The sequence below is a fragment of the Gavia stellata genome, chromosome 5 (genome assembly GCF_030936135.1).
Source record: "Gavia stellata isolate bGavSte3 chromosome 5, bGavSte3.hap2, whole genome shotgun sequence".
Classification (NCBI taxonomy): Eukaryota; Metazoa; Chordata; class Aves; order Gaviiformes; family Gaviidae; genus Gavia; species Gavia stellata.
The window spans coordinates 244,079-266,194 of NC_082598.1; the positions used below are offsets into that span (position 1 = coordinate 244,079).

Below are 22,116 nucleotides of genomic sequence, written 5' to 3' on the forward strand. Positions count from 1 at the left end.
CTCAGCCGAGCTGAGCGCCGCTCCATAGTAAGACCTGCCTCGCTGAGGGTAAGTGCAACGTTTTCCTCTCCAAGGAAAAATCCGTTAAAAAGCTCCTGAACAGCACAGGCTGGGCAGGCAGAAGCTCTCCGGGAACGAGTAGGAAGAGCGAGGCTGGATGCCAGAAAACCTTTCTAGCCACAGTGCCAGCCACGCAGGGGACCAGGCTGCCCGGGGAAGTTTTGCTGTCTCCGTCGTGGGAGGGTTTTAAGAGCACATTGGAAAACCCCACGTGTCGGCAGCAGCTCGGGCAGAGCCAGCCCTGCCTTGGGCAGGAGGTCACTGCAGGTCCCGCTGGCCTTGTTCACATGGCGTTTGGGTTAGCCGTACACAAAGGAGCTGGGCATTTCCCAACGCCACCGCGCATGGCAGCGGGAGCCGGGGCAGGACCCGACTGTGCAGACACGCAGCAAAGCCGTTGGTGCGGCAGGGAGGGAGTGCAGGCTTCGTGCCAGCCCGGGGCTCGTGGGCAACCCCGCAGCTGCGGCGTCAAAGCCGATCTCACCAGCACACCACACCGAGGCTCTCGATCAGCACACGCACAGGAGGAACCAGCAGCAATTAGCCTGACAGACAGCAAACCGCAGGCTTGCTTCGTGCTAACGGGGGTGCGTTGCCTTGCTGCTGACTCGCTTTGCAAACCTTGTGAAACGACGCTCGTTGGCCGGAGAGACATTTGTGCAACGGCACCCGTCCTGCCACGGCCCCTCATGCCGCAGGAGCTCTCCCGCCCCGAGACGGACGGTGCTCCCCACCACCCGCGCCAGACCACGACCACTCCAGCAGCAACCGGAGGACAGCCTGCAGCAGAGAACTGCCGGAAACCTCAGGGACAGGAAGCGCGGTGGTGGAGGAGAGCCTGGCCAGGGAACGGCCAACACAGCGGCACAACCACAGCGTGCCGGGAGCCACGGGTACCACCCCTGGGTGCCACATCCCACCTGAGCAGCTGGCACCAGCACCAGGCAGGTCGAGGTGCCAGTGCCACATCCCTGGGGCCAACGGTCGGCACCGACACCACTCCCGCAGCACAGGGACCCCCGTGGGACCTTTCCTTTCCTCCCTCCCGCAGACCCCGTCCCCAGGGGCTGCTGACACATAGCGCTGGCGTCGCAGCCCGGCAGAGCGCGGCACCTGGACCGGTGGAAGCAATCGCCAGTACTCACTGGGCGAAGAGGTGCCGGGAGCGGACGATGAACTTGAAGATGTACTCCAAGGCCTTGAAGGTGCGCATGAGCGGCTCGCAGGGCTCCCCCCGGCTCGCGTGGTCCACGTACTGTGTCAGCACCGAGATCAGCTTCCTGCAGGACAGGGACGCATGTGGCCAGGGCTCGGCGGGCTTCCTGGCCTCAGCCGAGCAGCCTTCAGGGCAGCCACTGAGCCACGCTGCGCTGGGGTCCGTCCCCATCCCGCCCCGCACCCGCTGTCCCAGTCCCATCCCTCCCCGTGCTGCGGCCGCTGGGTACGCACTTGTAGGCGAGCGTGGCACTGAAGTGCTGGCGGATGTAGGCCTCTAGGACGGCGTTGAAATGCTGGAACTTCCTGTCGGCCACCAGACCCACGATGAAAACCTGGGGGGAGTGGGCAGCGGGCACAGCTCGGTGCGGGAGCAGGATGCCCAGGGACAGCCGGGTGCCCGCAGCTGCGGCCAGAGCGGCACTGACCCCTCGTGGGAGCCGCTGAGGCCACCGGAGCCCCCTGCACACCCACCCAGCCTGCTGGGATGGGCAGACCTCTGAGACACGGAAAGCCCAAAACAAGCCCCGAGCCCAATGGCCGCAGGACTCTTCATGGCCAGCTTGCACAGAGCTCCACCATCACCGACCCTGGGTGTCCCACGAGAGCCGCCCTGACCCCGACCCTCCCTGGTCCTGTCACTGGGGTCACTCTTGTCTCGGTGTAGGAGAAATGCCTTTGAATCTTGCTGGAATTGTCCCCTGGAGGGACAGCGTCCCCGCAGAGCCATGGTCCTGCCCTGTGCTGGGTCGGCTGGGCTCTACCGACCCGCAGCACCGCGGGGGAGCCAGAGGCACTGCATGGCTCTGAGCACAGCTTGCCTAGTCAGATCAGCAAGCCCCATCTCAAACCTGCCTCAGTCTGACCCGGTCCCATCCTGCACTGGTCAGTGGGCTCAGAGCCACGCTCAGCACTCGTGGGGAAGCAGGTCCTGCTTACCAGGGCGTCAAAGACTAGCGTGTCATAGACATCTGTGTCCGAATTCTCCATCATGATGGAGAACAAGGCATCCAACGTGTCCTGGAGGAACTGGGGGAGACAAGAGGACTGTGAGGACTCGAGCGTTAACTCCCAGCATCATCCCGGACCCACCTCTGCGTGCAGGAGTGACCTGCCTGGGCACAGCGCTCCTGTGCCCACCCTCAGCCTTTCTCAGCCTGGGGCACCCAGCCCTTTGCCAGGACACAACTCCCGGGCTTGACCTGTCCCCTGGCAGGCAGCCCGGCACTGCTCCTCCGGCCGCCTGCTTGCCCCAGCAGCCCCAGCGGGGCTCCCGGGGCCGATGGGGCAATCACCACAAGCAGAGGCAGCATCTCTCCCCGAGGAAGAGGTGCTGAGGCTGTCCAGGATGCTCCCAGTGTGCCCGCTCCAGCCCCAGCCCAGGGCGGCTCCCCCCGCTCCGGCAGCTGCCCTCGGCACGCCTGGCCAGGCTGCCGGAAAACCCCTGGTGCCGACGCTGCCGCCCCCCGAAAGCTTTCACGCCCCTCTGCCCCCTCCCAGGAGCAGCCGCCTGGGGACGTGGCTGGAGACATGAGCACGGGAGCAGGGAAGGGAGGAGGTGGGAGGGAAGATCCCGGCTGTACCTTGATGACCTCCCCTCCATCCACGTTCATCAGCTTTTGGAGGTTCCCGGCGAGGAGGCTGGGCTTGGAGCGCCACTTCAGCAGCCCCAGCAGGTTGACTGGGAGGGAGGAATGGGAGAGTCAGCACAGCTTCACTTGTTGCCAGACCCGAACATCACCGACCCCCCCAGGCTCCGCCGCCCCACTCTCGCTGCCCAGCGTGTCCTGGGAGGACACAGTGCCACTCGCTGCTGGCCCCACACCCGGGGACGCACAGGGCAAGCGCCCATCGTGCCTGAGCTCCCACCGCTCCATCGTGCGGCCGTGCGGGCAGGCGCTGCCGTCCTCTTTACAACCCTGCAGGAGAGGAACTGAGACCCGAAACAGCGGGACTCGGCACTGGAGCTGCAGCTTCCCCATGGACCTTTCAGAAGAAGGGACCCTTCGGGCAGCGGGTCGGTGGGTCGCCATCCTCCCCCGACTCGTGCCCTCCGCCAGCTGGGACCCAGCAGGGTCCCCCGCGCCCCTTGGGGCTCCCCGGTGCCCACCCCAGGTGCCTGCCCCACGGTACCGGCCGTGCTGCCTGCCCACAGCGGCCGCTCCAAAGCTCCTCTCCTGCACTGAGCAGAGCTGACCGCTGCCGTTCAGATGTGCACGGGACCGTGTGCCGACCCACCAGCGCTGCTCCTGGGGAGTGGTTGCGGCACACGCAGAGCGTGGCCTCGGCACCGTGCCAGCTGGTGGTCAGCACAGCCCTACCAGGAGCAGCCAGGACCCCGCCAACCTCCAACTCCCTGTACAACTGCTGCTCGGCACAGCTTCCTGACTTCGGTACCATAAAACTCAGTTAAATAAAAGGTTGTTACTGTAGAAGCTGTAATTGTGCTGCAGGAAGGGAATTAACTGACCAGCAACGGCCCCGAGCCCCGCTCGCACTGAACCACAGCAGCCCCAGACCCCGTCAGTGAGGCAGCAGTGAGCCACCCTGCACTGCATCCCCTGAGCCGCGAGGATGGGGTCCCCGAGCACCCCACCCCGTGCCAGGGCTGCGGTTTCCCCAGCTGCATCGTTGCATTTCAGCAAAAGCGGGACAAAGCGTTTGCATCCGCCAGCCTTGCAGAGGCGATGCTGCTGGATGGGAGGGAACCCCGACTTCCCTGCACGCTCTTCCCCTGGCTGAGCATCACTGCCGCTCGTGCCCTGGCCGCGGCGCCCATCGGCTGCTGGTGTTCCCGTGCAGCATTTAACGCCCCAGGCAGTTGGAGACATGACCTCCAGGCGTTCGTGTTGCCTGCCCCGAGGGACGGGCAGCTGCGGGGCTTTCTGCAGTCACGCAGACGCACGGGCTGAAAATGTGGCCACGGCACGAGCGCCAGCTCCGCCACGCAGCACAGCGGGGTCAGACCCGTTACGGCAGAGGTGCGTGTGCTGCAGTTCCCCCGAGCCGGGCGCCTGCGAGGGCACTCGGACAGTGCCTGTGCCTGGCTGCTCGCTGCCAGCCCCACTCTCCCCGCTCACTTCAGAGGGGCGCGGGAAGCAGTTTGATAATGGCCAGCACTCGCTCAAGGTTCTGCCACCTCCCAAAACATTCTGTACGAGGCAAAATCCCACCTGCAAATGCTGATGCGTCTGTGCTGAGGCGGCATGTACGCTCCTGGCTGCCCTGCAACGAACTGTGCCAACACCCCAGGGCTGGAAGCCCACGCTAGCTCACCGAGGACAGCGTTTAAAACCAGGCAGTCCCAATTCCCACCCTGATGTGGCCCAAGAAGGTCATGGAGCCTTTGACAGCAACACTCAGCAGCTCACTCCAGCTCCCAGACCGGAGGCAGTGGCTCAGTTTCCCCCCGGGGGGGGAAGAGCAGATTAAGTACCATCTGCAAGGGTTTGTAACAGCCAAGAAACCGCTCGCTACCCACAGCCGCTGGCAGCGGCTCCACGCCCCCAAGGTGGGAGAGCGCCTGGAAACACTTGCAGCCTGTTATTGTTTGTTCTCATTCCCCCGCCTTGGAAAACTAATCTGCTGCTAACTCAGGAGGGCTCAGGAGGCTGATAAGCCAAAAGACAACCTTAATAAAAAAGAGAAAAAACTGAGAAGCTCTCTGACTTACAGCCCGGAGTTATTGACCCAGCAATACGCAAAGAGAGCCTGCAGCAAACCATGTCCCGTCAGAGCAGTGCAGGCACCGGGGCAGCTCGGCACAGGGTGCCTGGCAGCGGTGCCACGGGGCGAGGACAGCGAACGCTGATGGCCGGGGCGGTGGGCAGGGCAGCGCCACGTTGGCCGCAGGCGTTCCTGCCGCTCCTCTCCACGGGACGGCAGCCCCCCGGAGCGCCCGTGCTGCCCCACCAGCCTGCACCTGCCCCAGGAACAGCCTTGGCAGTCCTGACCGTGTCAAAACGGCAATTCAGTCCTCACCCCGCTCTCCCTGCATTTTCGGCACGCTGCCCCAGTGCCGTGTACGACGGGCGCAAGCCCCGGTCCAGCTGCCGTCAGACAGCAGCTGGGAGAAGCGGGGTCCGGTGGGTGGGAACGCACCGGTGGAGTGGGGGCACAGCCCCGCCGCCACGCCCGCAGAGAGCCGGGACTCACCGTTCTGGGTCAGCTTCGTGGAGCAGACAAGCGTGGAGATTTGGAAGCTGTCCCGGGCCGACACGGTTAAGCCTGGTGCGCCCCCGCTCACGCGGAAGGAGGAGCCGGAGAGGAGCTTCGGCTCCGACAGGTTCCTCGTGGAGGGCAGGGTCAAGTACGCGCCAGCATCCTCCAGCTTCCTGCTGTCACCCTGCAAGGCAGAGCACGGCTCACACCGGGCAGCGCAGCCCTGCGGGAGCCCCATGGGACAGGGCTGGCCCGTGGGCTCGGTTTTGACCCCACATCAAGTCCCCTGCGCAGGGGGCTTTGCTGTGCAGGATGGGGCAGGGCAAGGAGGTCAGCGGAGCCGCGCACAAGTAACGGTGGCTCCTACCTAGCGGCATCCTTACAGCTTGCTAACCTCCGGCTCACAGGAGTTGCTGGGATGCAGGAGCCGGCCCAGGGGAAGTGCTGCCCGCAGCGCGGAGCTCTGCGCAGGCAGCACAGCGGGCTCGCCCAACATTAACTTCAACAGAGCATCCAACAAAGTTTCTCCCTGCGGGGCTCTGCGGGAACCCCTGCTCAGCTGGGACAACTGACCGGGAGAGATACCAAATCCTGGCCAGTGCCACTCAGGGAGGACAGAACTGGCAGGAGGAAGAGCGCAGGGGGAGGCCCGTGACGTGGAGGAGCCTGGGGCAGGGCAGCAGCGTGCTGGGAGTGAAGCACGCGCCTGAGCACTGTCGCGGGGACGGACGCGCAGCACGACACCGACCACGCGGCCAGCGCGGTCCCACGGCACCACCGTCACCAGCCCGACGGGACATGTCCTGCCTGCGTGGGCAGACCAGGGTCTCTCTCCACCGCGGCAAAACATCCTATTTCTTTGTGTCCCCTACTCTTAAGTTGAAGAATTAAGATGATGTTACATCTAGGAGGACTCACTGGGGTGACTTTCTAAATGATCCTTCCGTGCTTGTTTGCAAGACTGGGACGTGGTGGATGTCCAGAGCTGGACAGACATGCGACGATGGACCGCAGCCGTGCCGCTGTGAGCTCACCAGTACTCGCTTACGGCTCGGCAACAGGGCATTTATCCTTCCCTGCCTGCAACCTTGCACAATAAAAGCCTTCCTGCTGAAGGTCAGAGGAAGATCACAAAATTGTTTGTTGTTGGCTTTTCTCTCCACGGAGCGCACCCACGGTGGCCAGCTGACTCGCAGGAGGCACTGCGCTTCTTCCAAGGGCAGCTAAGCCCTCGTAGGGTAAACTGGCTTAATTTCACATTTCTCGACCAGCATGAGATCAAGAGGCCTGAGGAGCTAAAAGCATATAATTCACATTCCTCTGGTAAACAAAGATAAAAAGATGAAATAGCTTCTGACTCCCAGAATCAAGCCCCGGTGTTTGCCGGGAAGAGCAGGAGTCAGCCAGGGAGAAGACGAAGCGGAGCACACTGGCTTTCACTTGCTGAGGGGCGGAGGATGCTGGTGAACGCGACGGTTCAACGAGGGCAGCAACAACCCTTTAAGGAGAAAACCCATCTAGGTGGGAGGTGTGCAGGGTTTGATCTCGCTGCCCCAGCCAGCACTGGCAGATCCCGAAGGCGCTCGGTGCTCCTGCTGCAGCCCAGGCTGCGGAGGGGACAGTCCCCCGCAGAGCCAGGGACCACGTCTGTAGCTCTGCAGGCCACGACAGCATTTAAAGAATTTGGGTGTTTTGCCCGAAAAGAACAGGGAGGAGGGACACGATAACAATTTCAAATGCTGGGGAAGAAAAGCACTGCTCTGTCCCGGTCCCCAGGCTGGGCAGGGCAGGGCACCGTGGGCTTCCTGCGGGAGGGACGTCGAGCATCACAACAGCGATAGAGGAGGAACGGTAATGGCAGCGCCAGGACGGACAGACCGGGCAGGCAGGGGTGAGCCTGTCCCGTCAGCAGAAGCATGTCCGAGCAAGGACGGCTCGGGGAGGGCTGGTCCTGCCTCGGGGCAGAAGATGGACAGGGTGGCCCCGGTGCAGACGGACAGACAGACGGCAGAGACCTGCAGGGGCACACGGGCGGCTCAGCCCCTGTGGGGCAGTTACGTGAGCACAGGGCAGGAGCGCTCCGGAGTGACAGCGTCAGATCCACAGCACAGTCCTCCGATGTGGGACGATGGTGAGCACAGCGGTGTGCTGGCAGCAGCCCGTCTGCTGGAGCACCTCTGCTGCTGCGGGACGTTACGTAGCTGCAGGAGCAGCATCGGGGTGCTAAGAGGGAAACGGGATGATGACGAGGAGGAACTCCTCCATCAGGCTCATGGGAAGCGTTGCCTGAGGCCAGCCGCACAGCTGCCACAGCAGGCGGGAGACAGATCTGCGCATCACAAAAAAGATGCAGGACTTGGGAAGGAAGATGGGTCTGCCTCAAGTAACGGCGGTCACATCGCCGGGAACAGCAGGGAAAATTAGAGAAAACTTCAGTTAAACACCAGAGCAGCCAAGGGGCTGAGGTGGGAAGGTCACCTCCTGGGGAGGCTGGAGCTCCATTGCCAGCGAGGAACACCAAAGTGGTGCCAACACGCAGAGGAAGAGTCCTGAGCTCATCCTTGCAGCGGGGCCCAGCTCACACCTCCCGCTCCCCTGGCCGCAGCCAGCCCCAGCCTGGGAGAGGGGGACACCAAGGCAAGGGGCGGGCAGCGTGTTCATGGGGTCTTTCACACTCCAGCGTCAGAGCCACCCGCCTTTTCTCCAAATGAACAGTGAATTTTCCCTCCTCGCATTCTCTCTCTGCTCTCTCAGAAGAAAAACCAAGCGGTTTTGGGCAGACAAACGCTGGTGAATTCAGGTAAAGCTCAGCAAGTATCTTCACGGGGACGTTCCCTCCCAAGTCAGATACGTTTAAGTTACTTTTTTCTAAACAAAACTTGTCATTCGCAAGGGAGCAGCGCAGAGATTAGATGCCGCGTGCAGGGAGCCGTGGCAGAAGCCCCCCCATCAAGGACAGAAAGGACGGGAGGGAGGGACTGGAAACCCTCCGGGGGACTTTGGGTACGTGCCACCAGTGCGGCAGCTCCGGCAGGGACTGGGACCCCAGCCCTGCGCACCAGGAGAGCTGCTATCCTGCGGCCTCCCCGCTTCGAGGGGGGTCTGCCTGGCCCCCCCGTACCTTGTACAGAAGCAGGTCGTGCTCCCCGTCACGCAGAGTGGTGCCGTCCGGTCGCATCAGCTTCACGAAGGCCATGGAGAAAATCCGCTCACTTTTGTCTTTGGCTGGGAGAGACAAAACACGGGGTGAGGTGCAGCCGGCTCAGGAGGAGCCCGAGGACGCGCCGCGTGGGCAGGGAAGGGGCAGCGCAGCCGGGGGCTTTTGCCCTCCCGGCAGCTGGAGCGGTCCAGGGAGGGGTCTGCCAGGGAAATTGCTTTTCTTTTCCTGGAGCCCACAGGCTGTGCCCACGTGCAGCGAGACACTCCGGTCTCCCCGGCGCACTCAGGAGAAGCGACTGCTGCAGCCATTTGGGAACCTCGGGCAAAGAGAGAGGGGAGAGACGGCAGCGACAAGCCGATGTGCAACCAGAGGAGCTGCTGGGCTGCCAGCACGTGCTGCCTGGGCAAGCAGCCGTCGGAGAGCCGCCTCTGCGAGAATGAGATGGGTTTGAGGCAGGCAGGGCATGGGGCAGGCAGGGCATGGGGCAGGCAGGGCATGGGGCAGGCAGGATCAGACAGGCGAGCAGCAGCCTCAGCTGCAGGTCTCCACAGTGGCCCTGGCGAAGGTCCCCACAGTCGCCGGACATGCCACACCACGTCTCACCACGTGTGGTTTTCGGCTCTGTGAAGGCACCGACAGCAGCGCCTCTGCTCCGGGAGCGGCCCATCCTCCTGGCCGCACACCGCAGCCCACAGCTTTGCTGCAGCCAAATGCCACAGGACACAGGGCGGGAGCTCCGGAGAGCCAAGCGCAGGCAGCCGGCGAGCAGCTGCGGGCAAGAGGCAGAGGTTTCCCGGAGGTCTGCTGCCTCACCACGGGCAGCGGGGACAGAGCAGAGCAGGGGTGACGGCCTCCTTCCCCCCACACGTGAATCCAGGTTTCACAGCATCCCTGATGTGTCCCCACACGGTGTGAGACGAGGTCCGCTCACAGGGCCCTCCTGTTCCTGCAGCCCCCGAGCTGCAGACAGCCCACCGCCGTTGCAGCCCTTGCTGCGAACGTTAGCGGAAGACGACCTGAAGAAAGGAGATACTTACAGTCGCTGGAGGAACGATGCCGGAAGGTGAATCTCAGGTGGGTCTTGTGGACGTCTTCGATGGGAACAGCAATCTGAGAGAGAGAACGTGTGCCCGCGTGAGACAGGAGGGCACGAGCTGAGCGACCTGGCTGGCCAAGACCCGCTGTGCCTGGGGAAAGGCTGTGCTAAATCCAAACCCACGTGCTTTCCTTTCAATTAATGAGGCTGAATTGGAGACACGGGTGTCTGTGCGGGGCCGGTGGTGTACGTCCACGAGCCCGCTGGGAGAGGCAGGAGCGATGCAGGAGCACCGCCGGCCATGCAGCGCACCCAGAGTCCCTGCCCCAGCCCTGCTCGTCGGCAGGGGCGGCGGACATCGCCTGCCTGCTGCGGGTTGCCCTGGGTCTCCATCCAGGGGTCAAGCCGTGACACTGGCAGCATCTCCTGTCCTCCTCAAGCCAGGGAGCAGGGGACTTTGCCCCCTGAAAAGCCAGCCCTGATGGCTCCCCTCCAGCAGCTCAGTCCCGCTGCGCAGGAGGAGCGAGGGACGCAGCCTTGGGGGGTCGCAGCCCCAGTCCCACCTCGGTCCCCACACCCTGAGCCTGGTACAGACCTTCACCGTCTCCATCCACCGCTGGTGCCGCTGCTGGTAGTAGACCACAGAGCGGTACTCGCTCGCCGGCTTGTCCCCCGCACCGTGGTAAATCACGTTCTGCAGAGAGGGCAGCAGCAGAAGAGATGCTTCATGGTCAGCTCCTGACATTACTTGTTACAATAAACTCAAAGGGCTGAAGAATTTTGCATCCCCTGCTAACCCGGGCCAGCCCCCGAGTGGTCCAGCCCCCCTGAGCTGCTCTCCGCTGCCCACGCCACGGCAGCCCCCACCCGAGTGCCCCCCGGCACAGCTGCCCCTTTACAACCACCCAGCCGGCGCGGGGACATCTTTCCAACTGTCCCTTCCCAGACAGGGCCCGGGAGCAGCGAAAGGCTTCCCCATCCCCATCCTCAACCCTTCCACCTCCACCAGGCCTGGTGCAACCTCCGAAGGGAGCCGGCAAGGGACACACAGCCCCCCGCGGCACAGCCATGGCTTGGCTTCCATTGCCCCGTGGGAAAGGCATTATCAGGGACGGAGAAGGAGGTGGGGGCTGCGCCCCTGGACCAGCCCCGCGGGACCCTCAGCAATTCACAGCCTGTTCCCCAGGGGCCGGGTGAGAACTGCGTGGGAAATGAAAGCAAGCACCCTGGAGAGACGCAAGGCAACAACAGCCAGTCCGCCTCCTTCCCCCTCCTGCCCCTCTGGGGACACGGAGGGCTGGGACACCCTGCGCCGGGGGCCTCTGGGGTTGGCCAGGGGTTCTGGCTGTCCCCAAGGGAGGACGACTGTCTCTCTATCCCTTCCCACCCCTTTTCCAAATCTTTATTCTAAAGAGCAGCTTCAGGGGCTCCAGCTTGCCAGAAAATAGGCTAGTCCAGCTGGTTCATGTCAGCACCAACACCAGCACCGGCGTGCCATGGAGATGCTGCCTCTGCCCAAGGCGGGGTGATGCAAGGGACAGTCCCTCACGCCAGGTCTGATCCAGTGCCTGCCATACCTGCACCACGCTGCCTGACTCGTCGCAGACGCACACCGTGACCTCCACGTTCTTCTGCGTCTTCTTGTTCCCCTTGTCAAACTCGCCCTGCACCAGTGTCAGGTAGATGTCGTTCCTGACGTCTCCTGGGGAGACAGCCCCGTCAGCGAGGCCGGGTCCCCTCTGCAGCAGGGCACCCCGTGACCCCATGCTGGGACCCCCAGAGACCATCCAGGGATGGTCCAACCCACCACCCTGCTTGCCTGGCATGATGACCTCCGGGTAGCCCAGCTTGCGTGCCACCACCGTGCTGCGGTCCACGAGGTGGGGATGGTCCTTCCGCACTTGGCTCAAGTCTCCCCACAGCATCTTCAGGGACACCCAGAACCCTGCCGGGACAGAGCACGGGACGTCGCCCCACGGCCCGCATCAGCTCAGCTTGAGCTGTGCAATGGCGGGCAAGACCGCTGCCCATGCACGCCTCCTGCGGAAGCGGCTGCCCCTCCCTGGGGCTCAGCCCTGGATGCGTGTGGTCGTTCCCGGTCACCCCATACGGCTCTGATCCCAACTGCCGGGACAATGAACACAGCGAGCCCCGGCCACACGCAGGATCAAACTCACACCCCCGTGGCCGCTGGGGTTTTTCAATGGGTGACAGCGTGCAAGAGCGGGGGGAGGCAGTGGGAGGGGGCCCAGGGCCAGCTGGGAGCTGGACCAAGCCCCCAGACCCTGCGAGGAGCGTCGGGGGGGCTGGCCCAGCGCAGGGGCTGGGGGGCAGCCCGACTCTCCGAGCACAAGCAGCAGCTGCAGGAAAACACGGGTGGGCCGGGGAGGGGTCTCACCCCGTCCCCCACTGCACACCACGGTTCAGAGCGGGCACGCAGGGCAGGTGGGAGCTCTACCTTGTCCCTTGTGGTTGATGTCCTTCCCCTCCACCGCCTTCCTGATCATGTTGTGAAGAAAATCGTTGTCAGCAGCCACCCTGCAAACGCCAGAGTGGGGCAATTCGGAGGAGCTCCCAGCCGGGCGCACACGGGGAACGCCGCGTGGCAGCTCCCCGCAGCCGGGCACTGACCGCCAGCAAACCGAACAGCAGCCCGGATCCCGCTGCGGCTCCCCAACCTGCCAGCCTCCAGCCTGCCAGGAGGGAGGTGCAGGACAGCACCCACAGTGGACCTGGGACCCTGAGCACATGTATGCCCCAAGGGACCGGGAGGCAGAGCTCCAGCGGGGCTTCAGTATCTCCGAGTACGTCACTGCCCATAGAAATACCCCTTTTGTAACCTCACCGAGGTCTCGGACCTGGTGACATCGTGTCCCAGGGATCCATGGTCCCTTTGCAAAGCTACATTTAATGGAAAAAATCTTTTCTCTTTCATCCTGGCACCTCTTGCCCCCTCACAACCACTGTCCCTCTGCCAGCCAGGCCCATGGAGTGCAGCCCCCCTGCCCGCTGCCCCCCTGCCCACTGCCCAGCCCCGCGGGACTCACAGGTGCACTGGGATGAAGTGCTGCTTGTCCTCGTCGCTCTCGCACTTCCCCTTGGTGATGTCCGTGATGTCCATCACTGCAGCAGCACAGAGGCAGCAACATGGAGCAGCTGCCATGGGTGCCGGCAGCCCCAGCCCCCTGCGCCACGGCCCTGCGTGCCAAATCCTCCTGGGACCAGCACCCAGGACGGTTTCGTCCCGTCCTGCAGCCACCACTTCGCCTGTGCCCCCAGTGCTGACCCTGCTGTGCCCCAGCCGGTGCTCCACGGGGAGGTCGTTGTGCCCCACCGAGACCCCTCTGCCACCCCACGCCAGACAGCACCGAGCTGGTGGGGAGAAACCCCTCAGCCGCATGGCTCCACGGCAGACGGACGTGCTGCCAACATGGCTGGGACCTAGCGTCCCGGCACAGCTCACCCATGGGAAACGCTCCTGGGGGGGCTGCAGCAGCACTGACATCAGCCCCCAGCGCAGGGAAGGATCCCGTGCTGGGGTCTGGCCCGAAGGCCGGCCGCCCCTCCGGCTCTCCCTTCCTTGCCCTGCGCTTCTCCGGCCGCCCTGGGGCAGAGCTGGCGGCTCCGGGCTCGTGCCACATGCCCAGCGTCCCCTCTGGGGAATGGCACACAGAGATGGTGCGGCCACCAACCAGACGGTCACCACAGGTGATCTCAGAGGTCTGGGGCAGGTTTTGGGCAAAATAAGCCATATCCAGAACCTCTCCATCGCCCACGGACAGAGGGTTTGGCGCAGGACGGCCAGGGCACGGCAGAGTGGGCACCAGGACGATCCATCTGGCCCCTCCGCGGGGACACGCTCAGCTCAGAGCACGATTAGCCGCCGACATGTTCATAATTCACCTGGTAGTTTCTCTGTGGCTGAGGTCCTAGCACACTCTAATTAGCCAAGTAAAATTAATAATTTCCTAGCAAGCCCATCCGATGGGGATCAATACCCAGAGCAGGAGCATTGGTCGAGGCGGAGGGGGGAGCTCCCTGAGCCGCGGGGGACAGGTGCCACGGAGGAGCCAGGGCTGTCCCGGGGGCACCTCTGGCAGCGCCATGCTGGGGGTCCCCGCTGCCACGCAGCAAGGAGGGACGGCTGGGCCCCCCCAGTCCCTCTCCCCTGCCGGGGCAGGTGCATTGCACCCCCACGGGCCCCGCAGCCGCAGCCCCGGTAGGGCAGGGCCAGCCCGTGGGGGATGACGCGACGGCGGCCAGGGGAAGTGCTTGGCCCTGGTTGTCGCGGGAGCAGGGAGCCAAAGCTTTCCTGGCTGCCGGAGCGGCCGTGCTAGATCCCTCCCCGTACCCCAGCATCAGGCACGCGCGGGAAAGGCCCTGCGCCACCATGGGTGGTTGTGGGTCAGGCTGGGGAGGGGGAGACGGGGCAGCGAGCCCGGGGGGACGGGGCGAGCACGGCCGTGCAGAGGCAAGCGAGGATCGGGGTCCATGCGTGGGGATGGGGGCTGCCTGGCTGGAGGCAGGAGGAGCCCTGGGGCGTTGCTGGCCCGAACCACTGCACCCCACAGCCAGCAAGCCCCATGGAGCCCGATGGCCAAAAGGTGGATGCTGGGGGATGCTGGCACGGACGGCGCTGGGGGCTCTCCTCCCGGCACCCACGGCAGACCCTGCTCTCACCTGAGATGCCGAAGGGCCGCCGGAGGCCCGTGCTGAGCTTGCGGCTGTAGGTCTCCCGGAGGTCCATGCGTCCCACCCGGATGATCTGGCATACCAGGAAAAGCCTCTCCCGCTTCAAGTCTATGCTGCCCAGGTCCTGGGGCGGACAGGGGCTGTGTGAGCCGGGCACCGGCAGCACCATGCAGGGATGTGCCTCTGCCAGCGCCGGGTGACCACAGTGTACCCGGGGCTGTGCGGAAGGATGAACCAGCGGGTGCAGAGCCACCGCAGGTCCCTGCTCCCGGCACCCCGGCTCTGCCTTCAGGGGCCGGGGAGTCCCCCTGCCGCTGTGCCCCACAGAGGGGCTCAGCTGGAGGGCACATGGCCCCACTGCCCCAGGAAGCCTGGGATTTCTGTGCACCCCAGGCAGCCCTAAGCCGGAGGGACGGGGACGATGCTGGGGCTGGTGGCGACCGATGGCCCCGCGGGGCACCCACAGGCCAGGCAGCGCAGCTGAGGGGGGCACATTGCCCTGGGAGGGAGCAGGTCTGCCATGGCGTAGGGCTTGGTGGGGTGGCCACGCACCCCAGCTCCAGGCACCCTGGGGGGGCCGGGTCCCGCGGGTGCTGCCCTTGTGCGAGAACCTTCCTGCGGGGCTGCGGCACGGGGCTGCGGCACGGGGCAGGGTCACGCCACAGCACACAGGGATGCGCAGCCGACACCAGCAGCGGGCAGGGGTCAGAGGTGGGCGAGAGCCAGGGGAGCTGGACCGCAGGGGCTGGAAGTGCTGATGCTGCTCATTAGCATTGATTTTCCCGGCTCATCTGCATATCGACAGCTCTGCTTGGGCCATCCTGAGGGTCAGCTCAGCTCTGCTGGCGCAGCAGGAAAAATGCTGTGTCAGCAGGCGCTGCCTGTGCCTCCCTCCTGCCCGCAGCCAGGGACCGAGGAGCCCAGCTGCGGGAGAGGGATGGAGTGGGGATGGGGGCACGGGTGCCCCAGCAGCCCCGAACCTGGGAGGGGAGGCTGCAAGGGTGCCGATGTCCTGGTGCCAGGACTGGAGTCTGCGGGGGAGCCGTGGGGCTCGCCAGGCTGGGGGGTGTGGGAGAAACGAGCAGCAAGAGAGCAGCGGGAAAGAGCGGGGATTTGGCTTCTCGGAGGGAGACCCAGCTGTGGCGGAGCCTTGGGGCCGTGCATGGTGCTGGGTGCATCCGAAATGCTGCACGGTGTGGGGGGCACCTCCGCAGGCAGCGGGGAGGGGAGGAGGCGCAGGCAGCTCTGTAGGAGGGGAGAGGCAGGCAGCAGCAGCGCTGCTCCCGAGGGCTCTGCGCTCACCGTGAAGATGGCCTTGAGGTTGTTGAGCAGCTCGATGTCCTGGGGGACGCCTGTGCTGGCCCAGCGGATCACGTAGTTCTCGCTGTGAGGGGAAGGCGAGGGGGTGAGGAGCCCGCGGGGGGGGCAGGCACCAGGACATCAAAGCTGGAGCTCAGCGTGTCCCTGCGCAGCGGGGGTCCAGCCAGGCAGAGGCTGCCGGCAAGCAGCCCACGAGCGAACACCATGACATGGCCGGAGCGCTTCGGCCACGGGCAGGGTGCGCTCGGGCCCCGGGTCGCGTGCCCGGGCCCTGCCAGCTCCCACACGCAGACCCCTCGTCCGACCAGTGGCTCCAGTCACAGCACACGGACTGGCCCAGCCTGGCCATCCCCAGCAGCACGGGCTGCCAGCCCAGCCCTGCCTGCGGGCAGGCAGCTGTAGGTGCTCCGGGCACACCAGCTCAACGGTCCCTTGCACGGGGCTGTGCTGCCCCAGCGGTACCCAGGATCCGGCGTAGGCTGAGCCGGCTTCTGCCTGCCGTGGGGCCGCAGGCAGATCAGCACGGGGCAGCACACCCGCAACGGGCCACAGCACATCGGGCACAGATGGCCCCGGGCAGGGCGAGCCATGGGCTGCCCCATGGGACGTTGCTGCATGCCTTATGCTGCCAACAAACCCTCCCGCTCCGGAGGAGAAAACCCTGCGGGAAGCGACATGCGTCCTTCCCCTCTGTGAGAAGTGCTGGCTCGTGCGGAGCTGGGCGGGCAGCCGGGCTGGGCAGGAGGGGCAGCCCAGGGGTGGGAAGGGGGTACGAAGGGGCAGGGGCTTCCCCGTTCAGGGGGAACAAGAGCAGGGGACGCTGCAGGCAGTGGTGGGACGGGCACCCGGCCAGTCCTGCACCGCTGGGGCCCCACCTGATCATGCGCTGCTCGCCGGGGTCGTACAGCGCCATGAAGAGCTGCGCCTCCTCGCCGATGTTGCAGACGAAGTTGCGCACGCAGAGGTAGAGGCTGTGGGAGGGTGAAGCCGCCAGGCGGGCGCTGCACCCCAGCGCGCTCTGCTGCGGGCTCTGCGAGGCACGAGGCTGCTCAGCGCCACGGCTCTGCCCTATGGCACAGCCGCTCGCATGGCATGGCCACATGTGGGGCAGCAGGCTCTCAGCACGGAGGGGTCGGCGTGCTGGGGCCGGCGCTGGCTCTCACCATCTCCTCCTGGATGCGCTGCGTGATGGTCTGCGCAGCCTTCTTGTGTGCCTGGAAGAGGCTGATGATGCTGGTTCTGTCAGGGTCCAGGATGTTTTCGTCCTCGTCCCGCACCACCAGGTCCAGCGCGAGGATCCTGAGGAGGCCAGGCCAGGGTGAGGCAGGACCCGGCACCCGGCTAGACCGGGGGGACACGGGTCTGTGCATCCCACTGGGACACGCCTGCCCTTGCACAGGCACAGGCTGGCACGGGGTCTGGGGGTGTAGGCATGGTGTGGGGGCAGGACAGATCCCGACGGGTCGTGGACAGCAGCAGAGCCGTGGCAAGGTGACAAGAGCCAGGCAGCACCAGGGATGCTCTCCTGCCCCAGCCAGGGCTCACTGGTGGTAGCCCTTGGCTAGGTGGTTTGCACACCCCCAGAGCACCTGCTGTCCCCAGCCACCCTGGGACAGCCAGCCAGGACAGCAGGGACATACTGCCGGCCAGCCAGGAGGATGGGGACAAAGGGACAGCCAGCCAGGCTGGCAGCGACACTGCAGCGGAGGGGCCGAGCGTTCCTCGGCACCGCGCAGCCTGTGCCTGGGGCGAAGGCCCGGGACACCCCACGCTCCCGTCCCCACTCTCACTTGTTGCCATAGTCGATCTTGCCAGTCACCTCCTTCTTGAGCTGCAGGAGCTCATCCTTGGGCAGCGTCCCCGAGAGCAGCTGCGAGCGCTGCTCCATCAGCTCGTACATCATCCGCTTCACCTGCCGGTACCGCTCCATCTGCCCTGCCTGTGGGCAGCAGCGCAGGGTCACCGCGTGCCCCCACCGGCCCCGGCCCCACCCCGGCCCCCGGCCCTCACCACGTAGAGCTGCTTCCAGATGGTGGCCCACTCCCGCAGCGTGGTGGTGATCTCCTGCACCATGGGCATCTCGGCGGGGACCACGCTCTCCTCCGCCCTGGGGAGAGACGGGGGGAGCCCTGGAGCCCTGCAGCACCGCGCGGGCCCCTCTCCGGGCACACGGATGGGGTCCGCTCGCCCGTACCCATTCCTGGTACCTACCCCCTGCGCTCCACCACGGCGCCCTTCAGGTGGATGAGCGAGGCCGGGAAGATGCCCTGGGGGAGCCGGAGCCGTCAGCACCCGCGGGCTGGGCTGGGCAGGAGACAGCCCTCCCCAAGGGCCACAGCCGGGGGCTCCCCGCCCTGGGACTGAGGGTCCCGCAGAGGGTCCCAGCCTGGCAGTGCCACAGGGTGCCTGGCACGTCCCCCCTGCAAGGGCAGGGCAAGCCGCCGGCCATGCCCACTCCTTCCCCTGCGCCCTGGCCCCCAGCAGCCCCTCACCTACCCGGGCAGCCCTGTTCCTGAGCGAGTACCCGCGGTACCAGCCTGCAAGGGGAGGGAAGGGGATGCCGTCAGCCGGGCTTGGGGACCCGGCAGCCCGCGGCAGGGCAGGGCTGGGTGCCCGCCGGCAGCGCGGCCAAGAGAGGGTGCATGAAGCCCCCATGTCAGGATGCAGCCAGGTACCCAGCCCAGCCTCTCCCGGGCAGGGGACGGTGACCCCTGGCCAGGGCTGCTGGACCCTCTTACCCTCGGAGGCCTGCAGGATGTGCACCGTCTCCCCAATCTGCAGCGGGAGGTGATGCTCGCTGGTGCACGAGAAGTTCCACACAGCTGCGGGGAGAGGGACAGGGAGCCATGAGCACGGGTCCCTCACCCGACCCCCCCTCACCCAGCACAGCCCCCCCGGGGCCCTGTGCCCTTAGGGGCAGCGTGCCCCACAGCCGGCCTCCCCACATGAGGCAGAGCGACCTCAACAGCCATTGCTCAGCCCTGAGACGGTGCAGGGTCCCAGCCCCACACAAACACGTGAGACCCTCGAGCAGGCGTGGGGCCGGGCCGTGGTGCGACGCAGAGGCAGAGCAGTGCTGGCCACAGCACAGGAGGGTCCCCTGCCCGGCGTCCTCCCCACCACGCTGCCGGCCACCCGCACCCTGGCGCCACTGGCCCTAGCGAGCGCTGAGCCCAGTGGTCCCGCTCCCACCAGAAGCGGCACGGAGAGGCAAGCGCCAGCTGAGCCCCTGCGCAGAGCCCCCCGGGGCCGGTACCGGGGGGCAGCGGGAGCTGGCGGCAGGAGCGGGGCAGCAAGGGCAGTGGGGGTGGCGGGGGGAGCGGAGCGAGGTGGTGGAAGCGCAGGAGCTCGCTGGCGGCCAGACGTTTCCTGCTGCGGCGCGGGCTGCACCGGGCCAGGCTGTGGTTAGTCCTGCCGCTATTTCTGGTCCTGGGGACAGTGACAGCTCTGTCTGGTGGAGGCAGCCCTGGCTTGGCCCCAGGACCGGCTGCAACCTGCAGCGGGGGGCAGTCCCCTGCAGACATGCCTGCACCCGGGGGGTCCCTGCTGGGACGCTGCCTGTGCCCACCACCAGCCCCGGCCCCGGCCAGCTCATACTGCGACACCCCCAGACCCGCACTGTTCAGCAGGACCCCTCGTGCTGGCCCCGGCACACCTTGCACGGCGGATACCCTGAGGTCCCACGGGACCCCTCCTGCCACCCCGCCCTCCGCATGAGGACCCTAAGTCAGCCTGGACCAACATCCAGCCCCGGTCCAGGCTCGCTCCCCTCTAGTCCCTTCCCACCCCTCCCAGGCCACAGCCAGGCCGGGTTCCTCACAGGACAGCCAATGCCCGCCGGGCACAAGCAGGAACCGAGCCCTTGCTCCTGGCACTGCCCAGGACCCCACGGGGGCTCAGCCCTTGCTCCCGGTGCTGCCGGCAGTGCAAGAGGAGGGCGCGGGAAACGGCCCCAGCCAGAAACGGGAAGAGGCGCAAGGCTGCGAGGGCCGGCGTAGGGCACGAGGAGTGTGTGCTCGCACGGGGACTGGGGTCGGCGCAGGGACCCGGAGCTGGGAGGTGGGGCAGGGAACCGGGCTGCCCAGGGCTTTGCCATGACCGACACAGAGGCTGGGAGCAAAGACCCAGCCAGAACCGGGGGTAAATTATAGGGGTGGCGCTGGCGTCCCCAGGCACCTCCCCGAGAGCAGGTCATACAGGAGCTAACGATCCCTGTTAACAAGCCAACCACCTCTTGGGTGGAGGGTTCCGCACTTCAACAGCCAGGCTGAGCTTAGACCCTAGCTCAGAGGGGAGGGCCAGCTCTTGTGCCAACCCCCCTGCCCCAGTGCTCTGACCCCCGCCCCGCTCAGCCCCACAGCTCCCCATCCCCACCCAGCATCAGCCATGCTCAGCCTCTGGGTGTGTGGGTCCCCTGGGCCACCCTGTCACCAGCCCTGCAGCCCCCCGCCGACGCCCCATTCATCCCTGCACCCACTGGTCCACCCAGCGCTGGCATCGCAGGGGGACGGCCCCCGCCTCGCACCGCTGAGCATCGCCGTCAGCCCCACCCAGCCCAGCACCACCGGCGCTGTTGGCACCGTTCACCCCACAGCCCCCGCAGCCCCACACCATCGCACAGCCGCCAGCGCCCGCCCCCTCTACAGCCCACTGCCGTGGGGCCACGGCATCCGGGGGGGCACCAGCAGCATCACCCTGGCAGCGAGTGCCTCATCCCACCAGCCCCACACCCCTCCGGCGAGCCGGGGAGCCCAGCAGGGCTCAGCGCCCGCTCAGCCCCGAAGCCTGCACTCACCCACACCATACTTCTCCTCCTTGGTGGGCAGCCACGGGGCCATGGCTGGCTGAGCCGCAGGGACCGAGGCCCTCCGCGGGGCAGCTGCTGGTTCCTCCTGCCGCGCTCCCCAGGTCACGTGTATCTCACCGGCTTGTGCAAACCTCCGCTTCCTCAACGCGCAGCTGGGTGCTGCAGGGACCCACCCAACCGCCCTGCGCCCCCCCAATGCACCGGGGCAGGGATGGTGGGGACAGAGCCCCCGGGACCCTGCCACGCCGCCCACCTGGGGGCCCAGGCTCGGGTGGGTCACTGGCCCTGCCCGCAGGGCACGATGGGGCTGCCGGCCCCGGGCAATGCTGCACCGCGAGCCCCTCTGGCTGAGCACCGCTGCCAGAGCCCAGCTGCCAGCGGGACACGGGGCTGGAGCCCGGAGCACAGAGCAAGGGCAGCCCTGGCCGCCCCACAACATGGGGAGCCGCAGGGAGCCGTGCGCTTGGGCCAGCTGTGCCGCTCCAGACCAGCACCGCCGGGACAAGGCCTCTGCCTCCCCAGCCAGGGCTGCCCGTCCCCATCCCTCAGTGCACGATGCTCGGCACCACAAATGCCCGGCACGGTGCATGGCCACGCCCGGGGCTCTGCGGGCCCGTGCCCAGCCCTCTGCTCCCTGCAGCACCAGGACGGTGAGCAAAGCAACGGTTCAGCATCAACCACTTCCTTCCTCCCGCCTGCTGCAAAACCGGCTGTCCGGCACCCTCACCCCCTGGCCCTGCTCAGCCCCGAGCCAGCGCTGGCCAGGCCCTCTCCCGCTGCACGGCCACACTGCCCTGGGACCCCCTGTGCCCCCAGACCCGCTGCTGGCCTGCCGCAGCTGGGCTGCCGCTCTCGCAGTTTGAACCATTTCTCCATCGGCCCCTTCAAGGCAGCGTCAGGCTCCTTCCCTGCACCGCCCGCACCCCCCTTGCAGGCCCCCGCCTCCCCCCGCCAGCCTGAGCCCGCACTGGGGTCACCCCTGGGTGCAGCTTCCCCACCCCACGGGTCACCCCTGGCCCAAAGCCCCCTCCAGGCAGCCCTCACAGACCCTTCAGCATGTGGAAGAGATGATGGAGGGGACGTGGAGCCCCACGGGAAAGGGTGCTCGAGCGGGTGCGGGTGAGCCGCCGGAGCTGGGCGAGGGGAGCTGGGCATACAGGGGGATCCAGGAGCAAGGAGGTGGCCGGGAGGGCTTAAGGGCCCCGAGTGCAGAGAGCTGGGAGGGGATAACCTGGGATCACGACCGCTCTGCCAGCATCCTCCCCTCTGCCTGGGCATCTGCTCCCGCGTGGTGGCACGGCCAGGCCCCTGGCCGGGGTGGCAATGCCTAGTGCCAGCAGAGCGCGTCGGGGCGGCGTGCTGCAGCCCGCGGGCACTTGCCGCAGGGCTGTGCCAGCGCTGAAGCCTGCAGCACGGACCTTCGACGCGGGAGAGCTGACACGCGGGGCCGAGGTGCGAGGGGCGGGAGCCGCAGCAGCCGCCATCCTTTGGCGGCAAAGGTCGGGACGTGCAGCCAGCTGCCCCGCCGTCACCGCGCCCGCGCGGACCTGCCCACGCCGGGGCCCACGGCTCTAGGGTGGCCGAGGCCGAGTCGGACGGCCGTCCCCACGGCACAGCGCGGCACAGGCACGGGCACGCCGAGGCAGGGCCCGGGGACGGCGGCCG

General features: G+C 66.4%; 1 protein-coding gene across 1 annotated transcript in view; it reads right to left on the reverse strand.

Moving 5' to 3' along the window:
* The window catches only part of LOC132317027 (dedicator of cytokinesis protein 2-like), an 84,330-nt gene extending 63,848 nt beyond the window's left edge, over positions 1-20,482 (reverse strand). Inside the window, exons 1-22 of the mRNA XM_059817651.1 lie at positions 20,440-20,482; positions 18,383-18,466; positions 18,141-18,181; positions 17,856-17,911; positions 17,655-17,751; positions 17,435-17,583; positions 16,808-16,943; positions 16,520-16,674; positions 15,627-15,708; positions 14,313-14,448; positions 12,680-12,755; positions 12,091-12,170; positions 11,452-11,577; positions 11,210-11,334; positions 10,228-10,326; positions 9,634-9,706; positions 8,558-8,661; positions 5,431-5,620; positions 2,859-2,956; positions 2,215-2,304; positions 1,510-1,610; positions 1,206-1,340 (exon numbers count right to left, since the gene is read on the reverse strand). Coding sequence (XP_059673634.1) covers positions 1,206-1,340; positions 1,510-1,610; positions 2,215-2,304; positions 2,859-2,956; positions 5,431-5,620; positions 8,558-8,661; positions 9,634-9,706; positions 10,228-10,326; positions 11,210-11,334; positions 11,452-11,577; positions 12,091-12,170; positions 12,680-12,755; positions 14,313-14,448; positions 15,627-15,708; positions 16,520-16,674; positions 16,808-16,943; positions 17,435-17,583; positions 17,655-17,751; positions 17,856-17,911; positions 18,141-18,181; positions 18,383-18,466; positions 20,440-20,482 — 2,276 coding nt within the window. The remainder of the gene's footprint in view (positions 1-1,205; positions 1,341-1,509; positions 1,611-2,214; positions 2,305-2,858; positions 2,957-5,430; positions 5,621-8,557; positions 8,662-9,633; positions 9,707-10,227; positions 10,327-11,209; positions 11,335-11,451; positions 11,578-12,090; positions 12,171-12,679; positions 12,756-14,312; positions 14,449-15,626; positions 15,709-16,519; positions 16,675-16,807; positions 16,944-17,434; positions 17,584-17,654; positions 17,752-17,855; positions 17,912-18,140; positions 18,182-18,382; positions 18,467-20,439) is intronic.
* Positions 20,483-22,116: the final 1,634 nt, after the last annotated feature.